Raw genomic sequence first — 22,736 nt, forward strand, 5'->3', positions numbered from 1 at the left:
TCTGTTTCCTGCATGGTATGGTTGTGTATGTGTGAGAAGGCACGCATGGAAAAATAGAAAGTAATGTATTAATTCCCGTGCTGATAAACATTTCCACTTCTGGTCCTGTGCTTCAAAGGCCCATAAGTGAGGAGGAAACGTAGCCCAGGAGCACTTAGCTCCCTCCCCTGCTTTCTGATGGAGGTTTCACAGGCAGGATACGCTCCTGTGAAATGAGGTAGGATTTGCAGCTGGATGCTCTGATCGATGCTCTGATCCAGGGAGGTTTAGCTGTTTTGCCCAGCCCGGAGTATCTGTTTGTCAGATAGCAGCAAACGATGTCAGGCACTGACCTGCAAAAAGGATCACAGGATTTTGTTACATTCAGATGTATGGACCTGAGTCCAGTGATGCTGCCACAGGAAATATCAGAAGCGATGCCAGTACGGTGATGACATGCGGCAAATGAGCTGTGGGGCTCCTGATCCTGAGCTGGCTCCCTCTGAGCCCTCTTGCTTGTACCTGCACGGCGCTTCCAGTTTTAGGGTTATGATGGGTAGGAGCCAGCGAGAAACATCTGTCCTTGTGGTCAGACAAGCCCTTCCTGGGCCAAATGCTTTAAATGAAGCCTGGTTTAGGGGATCTCCTGACCTTGGGTCTCATCATGGATTGCCTCTGACTCAGTGATAGTCACAAGTCAGCTTGTTGCTCAGCTGCTGAATTTAAAAGCAAGAAATAGCAAACAAGAAGGAACTCAAGAACTGAAGCTGTGTGATAGTGCATGCTTCGGTTTTAGATTGGTGCATGTCTCAGGGCACGGAGAGCATCAGTGCGTGTGTGTGCATCTACACATACATTATATATATTTTACTTTTTTTTTTTTGTTGGCTACTTTTACAAAGGCAATAGGCCTGGAGGGCTTTGAAAAACCTGATGCCCTCATTGTGAATTTTCTTGCTGATAATCAGATGTCTCCATTTTAACCTAAGATGTTTTGTTTTATTTTTCCTTTTTAAAAATATGCATATGAATAACTAATCTGTCATGTCGTAATGGATCCAAATCCTTCGAGTCCTTATTAATGCGTTCAGGATGTGCTTCGGAGCCAAGAGGAATCGACATGCTCCATTAAGCTGAGACGCGAGGCAGCGGTGAGGCTGGGAGCCCATTTGGATGCCGTCTGTGCAGTCGGAAATGCAGGAGGGAGGCACCTCTGCGCAGCACCAGCTGCGGGCTGGTTCGCATGTCCAACATGGCTCGCTGGAAATGGGATTGCTAGCCATCCAAACTACTTGCTGCATAAGGCAGTGCTGCCGTTGCAATTCAAACCCCAGCACAGGGAAGGAAGACGTTACAGATTGCTGGGCATAATCTCCTAGATCATCTTAAAAAGTTGGTTTCATATTTACCTGGTTCTTAACAAGTCCCTTCTTTCCTGTCTTCCACAGCATCTCCGTCCTGGATTATCCGCATTGTACAGTCTATGATTTGCCTGAGCTCACTGCAGAAAGCCTGGTAAGCAGCACAGAAAGGGTCCTTGTAACCAGTATTGCTGTATGTGAGAGCGTGAGGAAGGATTTTTGTTTCCTTTTTTCTGTCTTCTTTTTCTGCACCCCCAACCTTTCCAAAATTAGACTTTTTTTCCCCTCCAGACTTGAAAATTCCTCCCATCACTGTTCTGACTCGCTATCAGCTATGGGGAGGTGAGGAGGAGGCACTGCTGGCATCGTATACCCCATAAAAATAGTTGGGTTTAGAGTTTTCCCTTTCACTCCTCCAAATGAGAGAGCCTGCTTTTAAAAACGATTTGCCCAGAGGCTGTTGCCTCCCAGGTTTAGATTGCTCTGAGCACTCGTGTTTAGTTAGATGCCAGGAGATGAAGGAATGAACCAATTCCCTGCGGAGAGGAGCCTAAGTATTATGGAGACCGGCCAGCACGATGGGCTGTGTGAATATATGAACTACAGATGAGACATTAATGCTGGCAGGTTCATAACTGCAATAATTCAAATGCAGAGCAGGTTGGACTCAGACAGGGCACAGAGCAGGGACAAGCTTTGGGGTTAACAGGGAGGGGGAACAGAGGGAAGGGAGACCCTAAATGATGCAGGAATCATTAAGAAGGAGCCTGACCAAAACCAGTCCAGGCAGGGATGATCTCATGTTGACTGGCTGCTAAAAACTTAAGCCCATGTTGTTTTCCTTAGCTGTGTAAAGGTTAAAATCATTAAAATAAAGTGAAAGATTTTCCCTAGCTTCTATGAGCCAAAGTTGCTCACAAATCCCTCCAAGGCTGTGGTCAGCCAGGACAGCCAAACTGGTTTTATTGGATCTGTAAACACAGCATTTCTGCTGTGCCACTGCGATGCAAATTCCTGCTGTGAGTTGATTATGCCAGATCAAATTTATAAAAAACCCATCTGTGGAGCGCGTGCGGGTGGGTGCGGGATCGTCACGCGCGGCCAGCGTGCTGGCTCGGTCCTCCACCGCTGTGCCGCGTGCCTTTCCGTCAGCACTTCTTGCCTTCTTTTGGGTGCCTGCTCGGGGTGACAGCTCCTGGACATCACCTCCCTCCTTATCAATGGGATCCGTCCCCTGTTTTGTGCTGGTCCATGGGCTACCTGCTGAAGGATGGGTGTCCTGGCCAGGCTCGGTGCCGTCCAGCTCTGCCAGGCTCCCACCGACGTATCCTGGCCCGATGGGGACATCTAGCGACATGTCGCTCAGCGCTCCGATGGCTCATGCTAATCCTTATCCTCACGCTAAGCTTTATGGCTGGAGGAGAAGACTGAACTTTTTTGGGGGGAAAATATTCCCAGTTACCCTTTCGCAATAGGGTCTGGTCCCCTGTTTGGCAGCTGTTGCATTAAACAACAGTGCTTCATCGCTTTCCTCCAGCAGACATGGATGTTAGCCTCACGGGAGACTAATTTAATTAGAAAATATGCAGAAACCAACTTGAATTTTACCATGTGTGTTCGTCCTTGGGAGGATATCCGTGAATGTAAGGATTTAATCGAAATTAAACGTGCCCTGGGACTTGAGGCATACGCTTGTGTATGCATTTATGTTTCTTCAGCCAACATTTTATGTGTTGTTTTAGCTTTTTTTTTTTAATACTCTGATGCACTGATTTTAACAGCCCAGCCGTAACACATTTCTTAGCGGATATAACAGATGATTATGGTTTCAGGGGGTTGAACGCGGAATCATGTGTGTTTGGTTTACTTCCATGGAAAACCAGGATGAGTTCAGCAGTGCTGTCTCCAGCGGAGGGACCCCTAGGCTGTGGGGTAACGGTGTAAATCAGGAGTGGCTGCAGTCCCGGCGAGGTAGCGGGGGCTTCACCCATCCTGTTGTGGGACAGTCTCTTCGATTCCTTGCTGACCCCCATGTCCCCTGACTTGTCACGGCGCTGTCGCTCCCCTCCAGCTCCCCGTGTTTGGGGAGGGGGCTGCAGAGGACCCTGCTGCACCGTGTCGTGGTGGCATGGAGAGGGTAACAGGAGATGGGGGTAAAAGGGGGATTAAAGTCTGTTTAGCCTGTTCCCTCCTTCCATAAATCTGATGGAAGGACTCTCACTTACTTGAAGCTATGGAGACAACATCAGACTGGTGACAAAAATAAATCCGGCTGCCTATGAAATGGGTATTAGTTTATCCTACTGGGGTCTTTTTGGAAAAACTACTTGGTGCAGAGGGAGCAGGTTAGGACTGGGCACCGATATGAAACTGCACGGGCACTGCTCCTGAGCTGGTACCCCCAGAGCTGCACGCAGCATCCGCGAGCACCTCGGTGACATCTCGGTGACATCCCACCTCTGCGCTCTGCTGTGCAAGCTCCGCTGTGTGCACAGGAGCCTCCAGCACAGACGTAGCCTCTGCTGGCAGAAAAGTGCATTTGCTCAGAGTGGCTTTTACCAAATCCCAGAATTAAATGAAGTAAGTCAGCAGCGCTTCCTTGTTGGCCTCTAAAAATTATATGTGCAATAGCATTTTGCCCGCTTACTGAAATGGTAGGTCTGGTGCTTGCTTTTAAGAGCAAAGGTATTATGCTGGTGGGATTTTCTTGGGTAAATCTAGTTTCAAAGCTGGATTAGACACTCTGACAGAAGGGGCTCCCTGGGGTCATTCCCAAATTCATCCCGAGGATGCCCAGAACCTGAATCATGCACCAGGCTGCAGTTTTTGCCATGAGTTGTTAAGGCTGTAGCTTGCTGTAAGTGGCTTATAAATTAAGCGGCACTTGTTTCCACTCTCATCCCCAAATAGGTTATTTGTGGGACACTTCTGCTGTGCTCAGTCTGTACAAACGTAAAGCAAGTTACTGTAGTGGTGGAATTACTGCTCAAATGTGCCGCAGCCAATATTTATGCAAGCTGGAGCTGAGGGTGCTTACATTCAGCTAATATTTAAAATAATATATCAGCTGCACTTAAGCTGGAGGGGATCTTTGTTACAGAAAAGTCTTGCCCTCCTGGTATAAATGCTGCTGTTTGTCATCCTGTGTTGTTATGTGATTTCCTTTTATTTGTCTGTAATATGTCCTCTAAGCATGTGGTAATTTATGAATTAATTGATATAATTAACAAAAACTGTTCTCTAAGCAGTGGTGATCACTAGGCTGTAATTTGCTCTCTGACTGTAAACAACGAATACAAACCTACCACAATATATATTTCCCATGACAAAATAGTGTGATTTATCTTAGCTTTTATTCTAAACCTAAATGCAAATTAAAATGCTGCTTACATCTGGGTCTTTCAGAACGGTTTTCCCCAGAATCTGTTGGCTTCTCAGCAGCATGATGATAACCCAAGTGAGGAGGTAGCTCCGCTGCTCACTCTCCATCGGAAATAAGACTTGTGCAGATAGTAAAAATAAAGACTTTCTGCACAAGGACATCTCTGTGGCGGTGCTGTTGAATGCTGCAGTTAGGGTTACACTTTTCCTTCTCTGCTTTGCAGGAAGCCGGAGACAACAACCAGTTCTGCTGGAGAAATTTATTCTCCTGCATTAACTTGCTGAGGATCCTCAACAAGCTGACCAAGTGGAAACACTCGAGGACAATGGTAAGGTGATGTCCCGTCTCCCTGAGACCTGCCATGGGCTGCCAGTGTCGCACCCTGAGCGTGTCCCTGGCTCTACGCTGCACGGCTTCAGCCCTGCAGAGAGTTTCTTCTGGCAGTTCTGGGGCTTCTGCTCCTTCATAATCTGCCCATTTTTCTTTCACAGGTTGAGCCTTAAATGCAGAAATAGTTTTTCTTCTCTAAATAATACTTATTTCTGTGACCCTCAAGCCCCCTGCTGCAAGTTTTGGTTATGCTGAACACTCCTGTTCTACCTGCTTGGGGTTTGTACCATACATGGCCAGGTGTTAGCACCTGAAGCTGCGCAGACAGTGCTTGTGTGGCTTTCTTGAGCACGTTGCATTAATTTGTGTTGATTCCTTGACAGATGCTGGTAGTCTTTAAGTCGGCCCCAATACTGAAACGAGCTCTGAAGGTGAAGCAGGCCATGATGCAGCTGTATGTCCTCAAACTGTTGAAAATCCAGACCAAATACCTGGGGCGTCAGTGGAGAAAAAGCAACATGAAAACCATGTCTGCCATTTACCAGAAGGTGCGGCATCGCATGAACGATGACTGGGCTTACGGCAACGGTGAGTAGTGCCAGGGAAGCATGCTCTTTGCATGCGGAGTTGAAATCAGCTCACAGGGGGTTTGACCTGTTAGGATCCCATTAACTTTTTTGGGTTGGTATTGGGAGATTTTTTTTCAGAAGCTTTAAGGCACCATTCAGCAGCATTAGGAGGGAACAAATTGATTGCGTGAGGAAAGGTGGGAATAATCAGACCAGGCTGGGATGGGGTCAGCTCAGGTCTCCAAGATGAGAGTTTCCACCAAGCTCAGGCCTGCGCTTTTGCATTCCCAAATCACTTTTGCCATTAAACTGTCCTGGTATCCGCACCAAATGCGCGTGCTTAGGATGGCCATGGAGTGAAAATCTGACTGATAGCTCTGCAGTTTGCAGTTGAGAAACAACAGCAGTTACATCCTGGCAGTGCGGATACTCTGAATCATAGACTAGATGTACCAGTCCATTTAAACAGCTCTTACAATGGTCTAAATCTGTATTTTTTGAGGGGCCTCGAAGTTTCTGGTGTTCCTCATGTATTAGTCCATGGGATGCATGAGACCACATACTCTTATTCCCCTGTAAGTACCCCCAGCTGCTGCAACAACTGGCCCAAGGTTAGGACAAGAAGGGAAAGTATTAAAATATCTTTTTGCCTTAATAACACAGTCCTAAATTTTTGCTCTGCATGTATCTTCTTTTTAATGAGGATTAAGTAGAAAAATTGGGTAGCATTCCTGTTTCAAAAGAAAACAGGGCAAGAAGTAAAAGCCTAACATTTTAACTTTTTTACAAGGAAAAAAAAGCATTATAATTATGTTAGGATGTTCAACTTCAACTGTAAAAGATATAATCTATTTTTTGAAGACTTGTATGCTTTTGATAGTCATGATACCACTATGACATTAATTCAGAAGAACAAAAAACTAGACTCAATAGTTGTAATTTCAATTTAGGGCTAGTGGAGTTCCCCCAAAAACCAAAGAGCGGGAAGGCTGGAAGGCTGAGGAAGACTGAGGACTTCCTTTCTTTTATGGGGATTTCTCTCCTGTCACTGCCTTTCTCAGCATGCTGGTTGTTCCCTGTGGGATTGAAGATGGCAGCAGGGCTTCTTTATGCCACTAATGGGATACTGCTATGGGATACTGCATGCCTTGGGTGACTTAAATAGCTTGAGCACTACATGCTCCAAAACAGCAGAAGATGACTACCTACGTCACCTGCCCTGGAGCAAGGGTTTGCCCTAACAACTGAATTCACGTGGCAATATTGAGAATAATGCAATTTTAAGACAGATGCAAAGGATAAATTTTTGTGTGTGTCCCACTTACCCCAAAGGAGTTAATCAGCAACATAATGCAACACTCGATTGCACAATTTGCTACTTAGCAGAGACTGCATCTTGACCTGGACAGTTTGCCAGGGAAGCACTTGGCTTTCAGAGACACAATCTGGAAGGGTTTTTCCTGGAGTGTTTATTTTTATCTTTGTATATCTGGGTTGATACTCAGCTTGGACCTTTCCCTCCCTTGAGAGTTGCTGAGCTTTGCCAATGAATTTACTGAACCTTTATGGAGCGAATGACTATTTTGTATGGATTTAGAGCTCATAAAGGCCAACTTTCAAATTTCTTTTTTCCCATGTTACATGTTTACATAATATTACATGTTTAAAATATCATGGTTATTACAGCCAGTTATTAGATTTTTCAGTATAATTCATAGTTAAATTTGTCCAAATTTAAAAAAAACTTTGTTTTCAGTAGCTCATAATAAACTTGCCGGATTGTTGCTATACGCATTTAATCTTGATCTCTGGTTCAGACAGCTGTGGAGATTTTCAGTAAAAGTGGTGGGGCCTTTCTGAGAAAAGCAGGAGCTAGGTAATTCTTCTAGAGAGTCCTTAAAGCACATGGAAGAGTGGAAATAATGGCATTTCTATAGGAAGTTTTCTGACTCTGCTTAATTTACGAGTGATTTAAAAATATTTCATTTAATTACCTTAAATTAAAATGCATATATAATGGGAATTGATTAGGAATAATAATTAGGAATAACTGACTGGCTAATACTCTGGTCAATTCAGGCATGTGGTTGCTGCAAGATCTTCATCCTTCCTTTTGCTCAGACCTTATCAGAGTTATTTTTTCCACAACGCTCTGGTCTTGTTTCTTCTTCGATGTAGATATCGATGCCAGACCATGGGATTTCCAGGCTGAAGAATGCACCCTGAGAGCCAACATCGAAGCCTTCAACAGCCGGAGATACGACAAACCTCAAGACTCAGAGTTTGCGCCGGTGGACAACTGCCTGCAGAGCGTGCTGGGACAGCGGCTGGAGCTCCCCGAGGACTTCCACTACTCCTACGAACTCTGGCTGGAGCGGGAGGTGTTTTCCCAGCCCATTCGCTGGGAGGAGCTGCTGCATTACCAGTGAGACCAACACCTTCACCTGCCCCCAGTCCCACCTCAGTAAGGACTCAAGGTGCTACAGGCTGAGGAAAGAAAGATTATTTTGGACCTGGGTGTTCTTAAGCACAGCTGGAAAAAAATCATGGTATTTCCAAAGAGACCAAGCCTCTTAGTATCTACCCAGACACCCCTGAGTAGGCAACTGCCATCTTTCTGGAGGTCATCCCTTTCCTGTGACTTCTCGGAGACCATACAGCATCAACGGACCTGCACAGAAGCCACGGAGCAGGTTCCAGTGTCACACTAGTGGCAGTGTCGAGAGTGAGCTTATCTGGTCCTTACTGCAGATTGACACCAGTGTACGAGAGCTCAGAGTCCAGGTCTGTCTCTTAGCTTGGTTCACGCATGTAAGTTTGTTGTAAGAGTATCTCAACTGTGAAAGGTTTTCATCTCTCCTGAATGCCCCACACTGTGCCTGATTTGTTTTCATTTATTCATTTATTGTCTGATAATGTGCTTCAAACAGCCTACTGCCACGAACAAGCTCCCCTGCTTCCCTAATGAAGCTGAAAATAAGAAAAACGTGGCACTGTCCGTGACAGTCTCAATCAGAGGTGACAGGTTGACTTGGCCAAAGGAGATGACGTTACCTCTTGTCCCTGGGCTGGCATTGCTGCTGCTGGGATTACACAACCCGATTTACAGAGGTTTGCTTCCACAGCTGACAATTTTTGCATTGTTCACCAAGGATAATAATCCATTACCTTTTCACCGCTCTGCTTTCCTCCACCATTCTGTTCACTTACCATTTGTAGTAGAGTAAAATGATCGGTAAGCCGTGCAGTGTTTAGAGCTGTAGAGGAGGTTGACTGCCACATTTCTCTCCACCTGATTGTTTTTGAAGGATAATTACTGCAGATAGCTTGCTTCAGCATTTCTAACCCCGAAGGAGATAGTAAATGCAACATTAAATAACCTAATTTTTACACAGCTTTTCGGTTATTTGGGGGAATGTTTGTGCCAAGTCTTAAAGTGGGGAGGGAAAGGCTTTGGTTAACACTTTATTGCCATCATACGAGGAAAAGAGCAGACACGGCGGTCCATAACTTTCAGAATGAATAGCATATTGAGCTGTAAACTTTCTAAAGGTCCATGCAAATGCTACACTTGGGTAAAGCTGCATTGCATGAGTATGGCAGCCGAAGGTAAGGTGGAAATCCCTGTGAGCTGACCTGCTGAATGAATCTCAGCCCTTAGTACCGTGCAGGGTGACAGTCCCTTCTCCTCGGCCAACGGCGCTACCTGAGGGTTGCACTGAAAAGGCGGGCTGGGCTTCACAGTACTTTCTTCAGTATTATGACAGAGCCTGCAAGCTATAATCTTTCTCTACAAAATTTTATCAGTCCACCACAGGGAATCCTGGATCTAACCTCCCCATGGCCATGAAACCAGGAGTTCGGCTTTTGTCAGAGAAGCATGTGTTCATATAGTGCAGGCAAGCACTTAGGCCGTACTGTTATTGATATATCACGCACACAAGTGATAAAATCACAAGTAGTTGTTATGACAGGATTTGTGCTTATTGCTGTGGAATTAAACTGAGAATGTTTCCTTAATGGGGTTTGTAAAAGGTGTTTTTCATAGAAATAGCATTAGTAAACCTGCTCACCTTTTTAAATATGCTTTTGTTCAAAATAAACCAGAGCAACTTTTAAAGCACATACATTTACTTAAGCTTTTTTCTTCCTGTGCCTTAATTTAAATGCTTCCTTTGCTGCTCTTTTTGTTTTTAAAGGACAAAAACATCCCCCCCAAACCAACCCAGAAACTCAGCTCTCGCCCCTGCACAGATCCACTCTGTCTCTTCTGAGGAAAGGCCTTCTGTCTGACATACTTTGGATGTTTTATTCTGATGTATCTATAGAACTCTAAAAAAGAAAAACAGAATTATGGGCTGTAGATGTCTTCACAGTATTTGTGCTTGTTAAAAAATAAAAAGTTATTTAAAAATAAATAAAGCCTCTCCAAGCAGTAAGGCATGAAAAACAGACATACAATCTATAATGGAAGCATGGTGCTGTCTTCAGGGATCCCAGAACTGGGAGAGCTCTGCAGCCCCAGACAAGTCATTTCAGCATCTGTACTTTAGCTCCCTTTCTAAAATATGGCACCTAGCATTTCCCTATGTTCCCTAGAGCCTACTGGTAGTAAATAAACTAAAGATTAAATAAACACAAATAAATCAACAAACCTCTGCTAAAGATGGCAGACATCTGAAGGGTCTGTTAAATATTTAAGTAGTAGAAATGCAGTACAAATACTATTATTTTCAGCACGTACTAGGGTCCAGAGCCCAGCACTAGCTGGAATGTTCAGGATTTTCTCTGTGATATTTTGTCTCATATTTTCCTGCCAAATGTGCTATTTCCCCCTCAGGCCAGGGTCCCGGGAATTTAGCTGTACCTCAGTGTAGTATCATGTATCCTGACACAAGGGACACCTCTCCAGCACTGTTGGTTCCTTTTTTCCTCCCTTCACGTGGTGACCCCACACTGAAAGAGTCTGGAGTGTTTTTTTCTGGTTAACCATATTACACCCCTTGCTTTATGATTCGTCTGGTATTCTCTGTTTTAGAGTGATATAGAAAACAATCTAATTCCCCAACAACTAAGTGTGAATGTAAAGGAAGTACTATCAATGTATCCAAATCCTTTTAGTCTTAATAAACTAAGGCCATGAAGGTAAGTGTTTCTTCAAGGGGAAAAGGGAATGAATTAATGAATTATTAAAGAATCACAAGCTTAGAAAAGCCCTTGGTATTTGGCTCAAAACTTTTTCTTCCCCCTCCCCCCCCAAGTGTTTCTTTCCCACAATGTTTATGTCAGAAAAAAATAACCAGTACATACACAATGTACATTTTTCTACAGCTTATGTTTAAATTGTGCTTCATATAAGTTTTCCACGGCTTTTCAGTGCCTTCTGTTTTTTACTGAGGTAAATAGAAATACAAATTCTTACCCGAATGTCTGTGTGGTAGAGGATGGTATAAACTGTTATCTTTGAATACTATTTATTATTTCCACCACTATCACCAAAAGTTATGTTTCCTAGAGATATACCTCTGTACAAAACCTGAACCTCTGTGTAAAAAAGTAACTAGGGAAAGGTAGACCTTTTAACTTAAATATTTGTGTCTCATCACATATTTGTCACGAAGACTGTATTTCTTCTATTGAGGTGTGCCATATTTAGTGAGGGTTTCTTCTGGAAAGCTGGAAAAACGTGGGTTTCAGTTCATGCTGATAAAAACTGCTGGCCTCACTACGGGCTGCACAGCGCTCTGCAGAGCAGCTGTGGGGCTGAAGTGCCAGTTTAGCAGGCATAGAGGGAACCTCTATTTTAATAAGTTTATTCCACTTACTTACAAACAGATGTGGGGAATTCAAACAATGTAATACTCCAAAGACTCTCCCTCGAGGTGTTTGAGCAGTGTATTAACTGAGGCCCCTCTAGAAAACTCCCTTACCAGTACTTCTGACAGTCCCAGATGCTGCTTCTCTAGCAGTACTAGAAAAGACTCCATCCTCCTATTGCACTTCTCAGACTGCAAGCAGGTAGCAGTTTAAAACTTCATTGCTTCACAGTGAGGATTTTCTTTTCCTTTAAAAAAAAAAAAATCTCAAAAGAGCTAGGAGACAGCAGTTATGGAATAACCATTTTGATGTATAGCAAGAAAGTTTCAGAACAAAGTTTCACATGGTTTCTGTACAGCTGAAGGAACATCTGTTATCTTACCCCAAACATGACTGTTGATTCCAGGAATGCTCAAGTGTTCTCAGTTTCTGTTGTAACTGGTATACACAGAGGTGTTTTTCTTTCAGCCTGCAGGTGGTTGCTGAAAGTTTTGCTGTCGGTAAGTCATTTTCTTCAGTATCTCAGTACAGACTCTTCTATTTTTAGCCTTGTTTTCTAGGGATATAAGGCACATGCAATCACGCTGTTAGTTTCTCAGTCCTCTATAAGCAACATTCGAATGGATTAGCTAATTTCATGCAAATTTCAGTGAAGGATAAAAGGCCTCAAAGACATGAAGCTCCTTTCAGAGTTGTGAAAGTTGGCAGCTAGGTAGAGAGCAACCCTATTAACTCTCCAACAGAGGCAAAGGCAGGGGGAATTCAGCCTTGATCCATTCGGTCTGGCAGAAAGCAGCGGGCCAGTTAGTGCCCGCATGATGGCCAGAGATCTGCGTGTGTCTGGCAGATGCTGGGACAAGTCTGCAGCTGCCTTGTGCGCTGGGCTGGGGGAAAGAGGAACTCTGTTCTGCAGGGCATGGGGAAGGCTTACGGTTAGCGCTGGGAAAAGACAAGGGGGAGAGGGCTGAGCTGCAGAGTGCTGCAGGGAAAGGACGCAAATCTGTATGACACTGGGTTTCATTAATTCCACATCTTACGGAACAACCTGTTAAAAAAAGATATTGTCAATTTGTTGGAGTAAGGAATGTAAGACATTATGTTTCCATACACAGACATGCTTCCCAGTAGCCATTTGATTCTCTATTTGTATGTGGTCCCCTGTCTGTGGCTATACATTTTCTTGTCTCTCTGTGAAAATGGCCATAACCAAATATCCCTCCTTTCTCTTATGTGAATATTTCCATAAAAATAATGATACTGAGATGTCCTGGCCTCACAGCTGCCAGAGCTAAAGCACTCTTTATTTATCCAGTTGTAACTAAAGCAGTGACTTCATGAGGCCAGGTTTATTATACTCTTCATTTGCAGAAACTTCCCTTAATTATTTATCAAAAGCCTTGCATGTATAAACAATAGCTTGTTTTGTAGCCAAGTCCAAGCATCTTTACAAAATAGCAACAGTTGACTGCACAGGCTAATTTTTGTCTCCTTGATCTAGTATTTCAGACATGCTTGTCGCTACTGTTACTTCTTTTTAGCCTCAATAGTTAGTATAATGTGGTCTCTTGCCAGTTGTTCTTGCTAAAAGGAGATAAGGACTATAATTATGATTGCTTCATTTATGCCATGTGGTTTGTTAATAAAAATTACACAAAATCATTTTTCACTGAACACAGTAAAAATCAAATATTATTTTTTCATTATTTCTTTCATTATCCATCCCAAGACCCATTCAAAAGAATTTTACTTAGAAAATCTGCAGACCTCCTTTCTGAGATACGCTACCAAGCCTTTCCCTATTCTCTCTTGGTCTTTTGCTTCTTTCACTGTCTTTTTTGGCTCCTTCTGATCAGGTACCAGGATTCCTCTGAGATTCTCCTCAGCAGTGAGTTTTCTTCTGGCAGGGCTATATTAATCTCAAATAGCTAACTGATTCAGTTGCCTGTGGCCTCTTAGAGACAGGAAAGGGAGAGAAAAGGAAGAATAGGAGCTGCTTTAGTAAACTTAGCCACTGAAAACAAGACTCAAACCACAGACGTGCCTAGAACCACCAAAGACCAAGGCCCTGCACCTTTTCAAATGGCAAGGAACCTCTTTACTCTGCAATTCATCCTCCACATGGCCCTGACAATGGCCTATGAAACAGGGTAACAGTATCCCTCGTTTCCCTTCCCCTCTAAATATAAAGAAGTTCAGCTGCTCCAACATTTAGTCTGAGCAGAAGAGAGATAACATGCTCATTAGCCTCAGTGAAGTTTGATACTCCTCACTGATCAGAAAGCAATTCCCTCCGAATAGCACATTCTCCTGGATCCCACTCATAGCAACAGAGAACAGTCACAAGGGAAAAAAGGCTGTTTTTTTTCTAGACAAAACAAACACCCATGATAAGTAAAAGAATCTGAGATGTATGTTTTCTACGCTGAATGTCTTATCGCTTGTTCCTGAAAACATGTAACACGTCCAGATTACAACAGAGAGTTTTTTCCACTGGATTGAGAAAGAGGTCTGTGTCGTATTCACAGTAACGGCATTCAGCTGGTCAGGCACTCAAACACATTACTTTGGAAAGAAAAAATGGTGTTTTCCATTAACTCAATCCCTTTCTGCTCAAGGCAAATAAGCCTAATGGTTTCCACCCCGTGTTTCAAAATTGCTTTTCAAAACATCCTCCTCAGCAGCATCTCGCTCTCTGCCAACACCCACGCTTAGCCACGATGTCAGGTGATGACCCAGCTGATATTATTTCCAAAGTTTCCTAGTCTCATTTCTCCATCCAACCTGCGCTCCTGGCTCAACTTTCCCTCTTGATGAAAGAGATAATCATTAGACTTGTATTTTGCCAAGGAGTGCATTTGCTCTGTGCTTTCTCTATTCCTGAGCTCCTCCTCTAGTAACCACCTGGTGCATTTTGCTGTTGCACTCATTCCTGTCATTTAGCCTTCTTTTGATATCTAGTCTACATGCAGTGATAATTATTTTCCTTCAACAGTTTTCTTCTGACCACCTTCTTCCTTTCTTTCACTGACACCTTTTTTTCTCTTAATGTTTTATTAGGCTATTGTTTTCTTTGTTGTTCCATCGCTTCTTTTGTTCTCATTTCTGGGAGGAGTTCTGATCATTCTTTATTAAACTGTGTTTTACTCAGTCACCCGTCTGGCTCATTCTCTATATCCACTTCTATTTTCATGCTGAAATACTGTTCTTGCAAACATATCTGCCACTACAGAGTTGTTCTGTCCCCCTTCAGTATTTGTACATTTGTAGCCAAGTATGTCCACTCTTCTATGAGTATTAAAAAAGCTCCTTTACAGAGTCCACATACCTTCTAACCACCGCATCACTTCACAGTGTCCCAAGCAACAGCTGAATGCTTGTTAATCATTATAATTCTGTGAGATGGAAATCTGTGTTTGTAATAAACCCAACAATCTCTCTAGCTTCCAGGAAGAGGGGAAGAGTGGGAAAGATCGTTGGATATTTTTGTAAATCAGACTTACAGTCCTCTACCCACAGTCCCTTCCAATGCTGATTTATTTAAATGCCTGTACATAGCAGACTATAATTTGTACAAACTTCATACCAGGGGAGAAAACAAAGGTTGGACAGCTGTTATGTCCAATAGCGAAATTAAAAAGTAAAGGCATCTCTATTCCCAGAAGTGTTTTTTTAAAAAAGAAATTACATGTTGGTCTTCAGTACTTACCACTGTATTAAAATTATGAGTCTTTCTGCTATTTGAAACTTATTTTATAGGCCCCAGTTCCCATAATTAAGAGAATCCTTGTTTTTGTTAAAATTAATCGTTCTGAAACAAAGCTGTCTTCCTACAGGTTCATGTCCTACTGCCCTTAAAAACTGCTCTGTCCTCCCCACGGCAACGACAGCACGTGCCCCTGCCAAACAGCCCAAAGATGGGCAGAGCTGGGTTAACATTTCCTCGGCAGAGACATTAATAGTGTCTCTCTCCCACATTCTGTGCAGCTGACGATTTTCATGAAATGCATGGGGAATTCATGTAGTCAAACTCTTACTTCTGTGTCAATATTGGTTGGAACTGGCCAACCATCTCAGAAGTTATTGCAGACGGACTGATGGGCAAGCCCCATTTCCTTAGGAAACCTCACTAAAATCAAAAGCCCTCCAAGCTCCTACCTGTCAAGATTTGGAAGAAGAGCTTTAAAATATGATAAAGTGCATCCTATGGGCTTACGTACCAGAGAGCAGATTTAGAGAGCTTAATGCTCGAGACAAAAATAAAGCCATGATCTAGGCAGACTCATTGATGTGTTGGGGTTTGGCAACAGTATAATTATGAGCTATTTTTTTCCACGGGGCGAATCAGCTCCTGATATTTTTCACTTGTGCTGTCTGATTTTTAGCACTTTGCAGGTGAAAGCCTGGTGCTGAGGGATGCAGGAGAGACACCTGCCTCCCATTCTTTCTCCAAAGTTTAATAAAAAAGGGTATTTATGAGCATTAGTACCCTGGCTGTGAAAAAACTGTTGTCTAAAGATGGAGCAGGGCACCGAAATGAACCCTTCAGCCGCCTGCTCCTCCCTCCCACCCCTCCACCTCCACCGCTTCCCCGGGTCTCAGACCTCAGCTTAACTTTAACCCCTGTATGGGGATTTAAAACACCCAAACTCTATCACATGTAGCTTTAGGTGCCTGCTGCGCGAAAGCGTGGCTCTCAAAGGAGGCAAAAGCAGAGGTTGTTTTTTCAAATGTTTCTGTGGTAAAGGACGCTGGGTCAGCTGGTTAACCAAAGAGAACCCCCCCTGCAATAGCAGAGAGGATGAAGGCGTGGGCTGCGCCTCCCTCAGCACGGGCAGGAAGCCCAAGGCACAACACCCCGAGGCTATTTGCTCACAAATAACCCGAATATTCACTTAACGGTCTACCAAACGCCAATCTTTCCCATAACCTCTGAAAAGCACAACTTCCTTCCCTCCTCCTCTCAGCTGTAAGTTGTTGTGGTATTTCTTCCCCGCCTCCCTACGACCTTTCGCTGGTGGTTTTGGCTGTGGGTGGGGTAGGGCAGGGCCCTTTGTGCTTTGTTTCTTGCCCGGCTCCCTCCGAGCGCGGAGGGCGGCCGCAGCTCCCCTCAGCCCCGGATAGGCTTTTCCCGCCCTTTTCCTGAGGCGGCCGTTGCGGCCGCAACGGTCACGGCCTAGCGCGCGGTGCGCACCGACCCCCGGCAGCGGATTGGGCGAAGGGAGGTGCGTCAGCGGCAGCCCCCGCCCCTCTCCTCTTTCCCGCCTTTCACTGCGCATGCGTGGACTGGGGAGGCGGGGGTGGGCACCATGGCAACGCGGCGCGGGAGGTAAATGAGGGGCGATCGCGTCTGGCGGCGGCCGCGTCCGTGAGGGGAGACCGGGACCGGGACCCGCCGCAGGGAGAGCGGGGGCTCCTGTGGGCTGCGCTTAAGCGTTGTGTTTTTATTTCTGGAGCGCGGCGTCTCCGCGACACCGGCGCCTCTCACCCGGCGGGGGGAAGGCTGTGGAGAATTGGTTGTCTTTTCACGCGGGGGAAGGTCTCCCTAGCTTCGTTTCTTCTGCCCGTGCAAAAGGGGGAAAAGAAGGCTGTGGGTGCTGTGGAGACGGGGAGGTAAGGTCCTGCCTGTGCTACACGGGGTGTCCTGCAAGCAGGGGAGGGGGCTCGGTGGGGGCCCGGAGCAGCCTGGCAGGGCTGCCGTGAGCTTGGGGCTCGGCAAGTGCCTTTTGCAGGTCGCTGACACCGAGCTGAGGTTCAGGCTCTCTCTCTTTTTTTTTTTTTTTTTTTTTTTTTTTTTGGCCTGTCTAGTCCTGTGTTGTTAGAGTAAATCTCGAGGGCTTTGCTGAAAAGCTCAGAGTCCTGGAATCTGGCAGTTAGTACATGACTTCACAGGTGATTGTCTGCAAAGAAATGCTTTTAGATATGACACACCTCGTCCTGTTTTTGCAAGGGACTAACTTTATTTTCTTCTTTTTCCCCTTTAACTCTAAAGTTGAGGAGGGAATGATACTGGTGCTTTGCACAGTATGTAACCCACTGCGTGATTGTGTCTTGCAGGGTCCATCTTCAGGGCTTGATGTGGAGTCCCACCGCTCAGTAAAAAGACATAGCCATGGTAATACAGGTTTGATTCTTCTGAAGAGTATTGATAATGCTTTTTAAGGAAATGGAGTTAATATCCAAAAGGTTCCTTCCCAAGGTTGCAGGATGTAAACTGAACTGCCCAAATTTACTTTGTGTGCAAGTATGCACGTGATTCCGATTTTTAGTTTTTCTTGTTGTTCTTGGCTACAGGCTGTAAAACTTTGCACACATCCTATAACGCCTCAAATCTTATTGCTTGTGGTGAATGAAAATGCTGCACAAACATGGATTTCCCAGTGCTTTTGAAGATTTTTAGATGTCGTGCAGGACTGTAGTTTAAAAACTCAGAAAGCATGGTGGGAAGTCTGATCGGTGTGAGTCCTGCCTCTACACGCTGAAAAAGAACTGCATTCTGCTCAGCATCACGCATCCTTTGGTTGCCTGGTAAATCCATAGGAAATCCCAGGGTCATCAGCTGGTGCACCAAGCATTGGCTCTGGCACTGCCGTACATGCACGTACACGCACAAGGTGTCACTTCTGACAGCATTTGTGATGCTGTACTGTAGCTTGTTAGTTTCCCACGCTTTGGGAACCCCTGCTCTAGGTTGTGCTCGAATGTGTGAGCTGACTGCAGACTACAGCTTACCGATGCTGTGTTTCATGAGAGACGGGAAACAGAAGACAAGACAGTTGCTGACAATGGCTGAGAATGTTTAAAGCCTAGAGGTCATAGGTATCTGCTGCAGAGGGACTGCAGAAGCAGTAAGGCTGCTCTAGACCAAAGGCATTCCCTGGTTCTCACTGCAGACTTGGACAGCAGTTTGCCCTTACCTGTAAGCACCTTTTTTTATTTTGAAAGATCAGCTACAGGCCAAATTCTGACCAGGAACCTAATTGTGCTTACAAAATCTGCCAGAGACCCTGCTGGGAGTGCGTAAGCAGGGCGTGAGATTCAGGTGACTAGCTGAAAAAACTGACATGAGCATCTACTCTGTGAAGTGTGCACATTCCAGCATGTGAAGTATTCAACAAATTCTATCCAATTAAGGTCTGCAAAAAAGGCTTGTCACCTTCTCTAACGTATGTCTGCGTTCAAGTAGTTTGCAGTCTGCATGACTGAAGGTTTAGGAAACAACCTGCCACCAGCTGCAGCTTGCACTCTGTCTTTTCTGTCTTTTTTCCTTCTGTAGATAGTGGTTCTCTTTGTTTTATATGGAAATCTTGATGTTGGTTATTTTTCTTTTTCTTTACCCTTACATATTCCTTCACATTGTGGTCCTGGCTGAAGATTGTACCCCTGACTCTGTTCTCATACCTCAGAGCACAAATGTTTGTCTCTTTTGCACTTAACAGTACTGAGCTGTAAAGGGACTCTTTAGAATTGATACCATGAAAAATATGCTACATATACTGCCTTCCCCTAGTTTATGCCCAACTGATAGTTACATGTGGCCTTTCTGGCTGTATCTGTGCTAATTCTTCCTAATGAAGTGCTTGGATCTGTTTAATTACAGTGTGCAAAACCAGGCAAATAACAGAAATAGATGGGCATAAAGTGACTTGGTGTGTACTGAAAGTGCTCTTGGCATCAGACCAGAGATCAAATACTTTGCCATTCGCAATGTGTAAATACTCCCGTTCGGCCTTTTCTCTGGGACTAGCTGTCACTCCATCCTCGATGTTCCTGGGATGCTGCCCACCTGCTGGCTCCGTGTTGCCATCACCATTTTCCTGCCTACACAGCAGCAATGAGAGATCTCTCTGGCTCCCTGACCCGGTTTCTGTTGCTCAATACCTGGAGGCAGCGTCTTCCACGCAGGCACGCTCCGGGCTTGTTGCGAGGAGTGGCCAGGATGGGTGAGAAAACAATCCAGGGAGTGAATCAGACTCTGGCAAATCCCTCTTGGAGGCAAGAGGCTGGGTGTTCAGGCACCAACGCTAATCAGCTGGAGTTAACAGGAGTGGTTTTTTGGCCTGCTCCAAGGCTTGGGTGAGTCTTGGCAACACCTCCTTACATACAGAATGGCAGAGCTGCTGTTTAGATTGGTGTTACTGCTAGTGGTCGAAGAGCAACAGTATCACAGCCTTGAAAAGGCCACAGCTGTAGAAGGAAGACCTGCTTTTCTGGTTTATGATCCAGAGTCACAAGTAGACACACAGTAGTGGGTGAGCACACAACATAGGCTTAGTTTACTTCAGGATTGTATCGTAATGCACTGATTAAAAAAATCAATTGAAAAGAATGTATGATTTCCATTGTGCACAAACCTTTTTTAGCCAGAGAAGCGCAGGGGAACGCTAATTAGCTCTGTCTGATGACTTTAAAGATTCTTACAGCCCATAGAGCAAATATGGATTTGGTGAAAGTGTCTTAATGCTTGTGAGTCCATATATAAAATCACCACAAAATACAGGAGTTTGTGGTGAGGGGCTCTGAGCTAATACTGCGAGCCCGGACTAAGATGCAATGAAACAGCTGTTCCGGGATGTCTTGGGATCCTCTACCCAGAAGTGAGACAATAAAGACGCAGAACTAACTGAGCGGTTTTGTGGTGTTTTTCTCTCTGCAGGCAGCTAAAAGTAGCAAACCCAAGCGTGGCAAAGGCAAAAGCTCCAAAAAGAAAGCAAAGAAGGTGGTGAAGGAAGTGGATATCCTCAGCCCAGCTGCCATGCTCAATGCTTACTACATCTGTCACAATGCCGCCGCCTGCCTGGAGTTCCGGGGCTTTCCCTGGCCTGGGTCCCCCAAAAAGAAGGGGAAGAAAAAAAGTAGCTGGGTGGCTGGAAAGCAAAGGACTTAGTGAAAACCAGGCTGCCCAGTGAAGAAGAGACTTTTTTGTGGATTAGACTTGTACTGACCTCTCCAGTGGTTAGCTCAAATATTTTGCCATAATCACTGTTGTGTCTGTACAAAGACACTCTTATAGCTCAAGCATAGAGTGACAAATGGTAAGTGACACTGTGCCATTGTAATTTCAGCTGTGGCCCTTCACCCTCCAGTTCTGTGTGGAATAAAGCATTGCGCCTCAGCAGTCTGAAGGGTTTGTAGTGGGGTTTGCTTTACCCATACCGTTGCCATTCTTTTAAGGATGGGACGTGCACCCCAACAGCATTGGTGTACCTCCAGCTGGTTTAACCAGCGCTGGTGGAAACTTGAGCTTAGAAAGGGGAGACCATGGTAAGACTGACAGTGTTAAGGATGATTTCTATAACATTGGCTTATCTGTCTGAGAGTCACCCAGTGCTCCCCCCCCTTGGGTCAATGGACCCCTGCGATGCCATCTGTGTAGCTGCGTGATTCACCTTGTTCTGAAGGAAATGGCTACATTCGGTCAGACAAGCAGTACTTGAAGCTCCAGCGAATTACCAGCAGCTCTCCTTTGGCTGTAGTTAAAATCTAGACATCTAGCTTGGATGTTGTCAGTGATGCTGTTAGGCACAGTTAGAGGTGATGATGAACACCCACCCCCAGGTCTCCCCTTACAGTAATCGGTCTTAGTCCAAACATCCTGGCTGGACACCACAAGCTTTGTGTTACGATTCAGTTTTTTTACTCCATTTCCTCCAGATGTATTTAATGCAGCCCTTGGTCAATTGTGAAGCAGCATGTCAAGTGAAGCTGCACATCCCTCCCAGATTCTTATGCTGACTGGAAGGATGCAGTGGAATGACTGGGAAGGGTTAGGATGTGTCCTGAACTGATGCAGGCTGTGGAGAGATGGGAAGGAATAAAAGAGGGCTGAAATCTTGCAGGAAGAGTTGGGAAAAGAGAATGTGCGATGGGCTAGAGCTACTATAAGGGGCGATGTCCCAGTTCTCTAGGATACCCTAGGGACCGTGAGCATGCAAGACTGCTCTCTACAGCAAGCAGCACTGTGACGTGCACAGGAAGTATCACATCAGAATTTCGGTTGGTTTCTCAGGGCTGAACATCTGCAGTGCCGATCCGGCAGAGCAGCGAGCTGGCTCTCAAGGTCATTTCTGATTGACTTAACTGCAGGAGGAGGTGCAGCACCTTTCCAACTTGCATGTAACTTTATGTTATGGATAACAGAAGAGTCAATTATAATGTGATTGACCCAAACCAATAAAGGCCTCTAAGGCTTTATGCTGTTTCTCCAGCTTAAAATGTTCCCTCTGTGAAGAGGTCTTCACCAGGTAAAATCATAGTTTTGTGGCATTGCTTGTAGGCCAACTACTGTCATGTAGGCTGCTGCACTACTCCACCGTATTTGTTTCATCTACATGTCAAGAAAGTCATGGTGGATATCCTGTTTCCTTGCTAATTAGTCTGCAGTTGGCATGTTCTGCTGAATCAGAGATGTGGTTTGCAGTACCAGTTTGTTGTATGTTGTGCATCAGTGTGTCTTCCTCACCATTTACTCGTGTTCTTTCTTCCCCATCACCCCACCAGGAAGTCTCTGGTCACAGCATACACTTGCAACTATTTCCTCCAAGTATCAGCGTTCTAAAGCAAGAGATCTCTTGCAACCTCTGCATTTAGCATCTGGAGCTAAATGTTAAAAAAAAAAAAAAAAAAAATTAAAAAAAAAAATTCTTTTTTGTATGATATATTTACTACCCAGAGCTTTAAGGGACAGATGTTTCTGAGCACTGAGGTAGGAACTACTTAACATCATGGGGCAGCCCCCCACTGTCGCTGTCAGTTTGGGTCCCAGGGTCTGTTTGCAGGAGAAGTTGAAGAGCAGTACAATCTCTTGCCAAGATGAAGAACCCAGTTTAACAGCAATTGCACGCAGAGCAGGTGTTTGGGGAAGTGACTTCCTTCTGGGCAACTTATCTCCAGCTACCTATCGCAGCATCATGTGCAGTTTCCTCTGAAGCAGCTGTTATCTGACCAGGCGGGAGACAGCGTGCCACACAAAACAGGCAAGTGGTCTGATCTGATACAACGGTTACAAGTAGGTGAAGCCATTTTTACATCTATGATAGACTGGAGCTACAATGATTTAAAGACTCCAAACCAAAATTTTAGTATGCAAAAATAACTGCAACAAATAATGAAATATCATTGTATGTTTTCTATTTAAAAAAAAAAAAAAAATCTGATTTCTGCATGATGCAGTTGAGCGCACCAGATGGTGACCAACAAAGTGCAAAGGACAAAGACTCTGCTTTCTAGTGTATCTGAAAAGTTGCCATTCATTTCTTTGACAACAGGTGAAAAATGAAGCACTTTTTTTTTTTTTCTTTT

General features: G+C 44.7%; 2 protein-coding genes across 13 annotated transcripts in view; both read left to right on the forward strand.

The window, feature by feature from the left end:
- STRIP2 (striatin interacting protein 2) overlaps nucleotides 1-20,126 on the forward strand; it is a 35,123-nt gene extending 14,997 nt beyond the window's left edge. For 3 of the 11 annotated variants that reach the window (XM_030015790.2, XM_041123856.1, XM_041123857.1), the window contains 4 exons: nucleotides 1,428-1,494; nucleotides 4,946-5,050; nucleotides 5,436-5,640; nucleotides 7,800-9,744. In XM_030015790.2, the coding sequence (XP_029871650.1) occupies nucleotides 1,428-1,494; nucleotides 4,946-5,050; nucleotides 5,436-5,640; nucleotides 7,800-8,050 (628 nt within the window). In that variant the 3' untranslated portion in view covers nucleotides 8,051-9,744. Of the gene's footprint in view, nucleotides 1-1,070; nucleotides 1,495-3,571; nucleotides 3,921-4,945; nucleotides 5,051-5,435; nucleotides 5,641-7,799; nucleotides 9,745-11,906; nucleotides 13,110-17,492; nucleotides 17,551-17,729; nucleotides 19,512-20,091 lie in introns of those variants that run through there. The other 8 variants (XR_005932508.1, XR_005932506.1, XR_005932503.1 and 5 more) reach the window with 7 other exon arrangements.
- SMKR1 (small lysine rich protein 1) lies at nucleotides 11,908-20,560 on the forward strand. Of its 2 annotated transcripts, none has more exons than XM_030015805.2 (3): nucleotides 11,908-11,938; nucleotides 17,493-17,550; nucleotides 20,092-20,560. In XM_030015805.2, exons 2-3 carry the CDS (start codon nucleotides 17,548-17,550, stop codon nucleotides 20,320-20,322), a joined length of 234 nt encoding a protein of 77 aa, XP_029871665.1. In that variant the 5' UTR covers nucleotides 11,908-11,938; nucleotides 17,493-17,547; the 3' UTR covers nucleotides 20,323-20,560. The 2 variants fall into 2 exon arrangements, with proteins under 2 accessions (XP_029871665.1, XP_029871663.1); XM_030015803.2 differs by lacking the exon at nucleotides 11,908-11,938 and adding an exon at nucleotides 17,003-17,048.
- The last annotated feature ends 2,176 nt before the right edge of the window (nucleotides 20,561-22,736 follow it).

This window comes from Aquila chrysaetos, chromosome 5, assembly GCF_900496995.4.
Source record: "Aquila chrysaetos chrysaetos chromosome 5, bAquChr1.4, whole genome shotgun sequence".
NCBI classification, from domain to species: Eukaryota; Metazoa; Chordata; class Aves; order Accipitriformes; family Accipitridae; genus Aquila; species Aquila chrysaetos.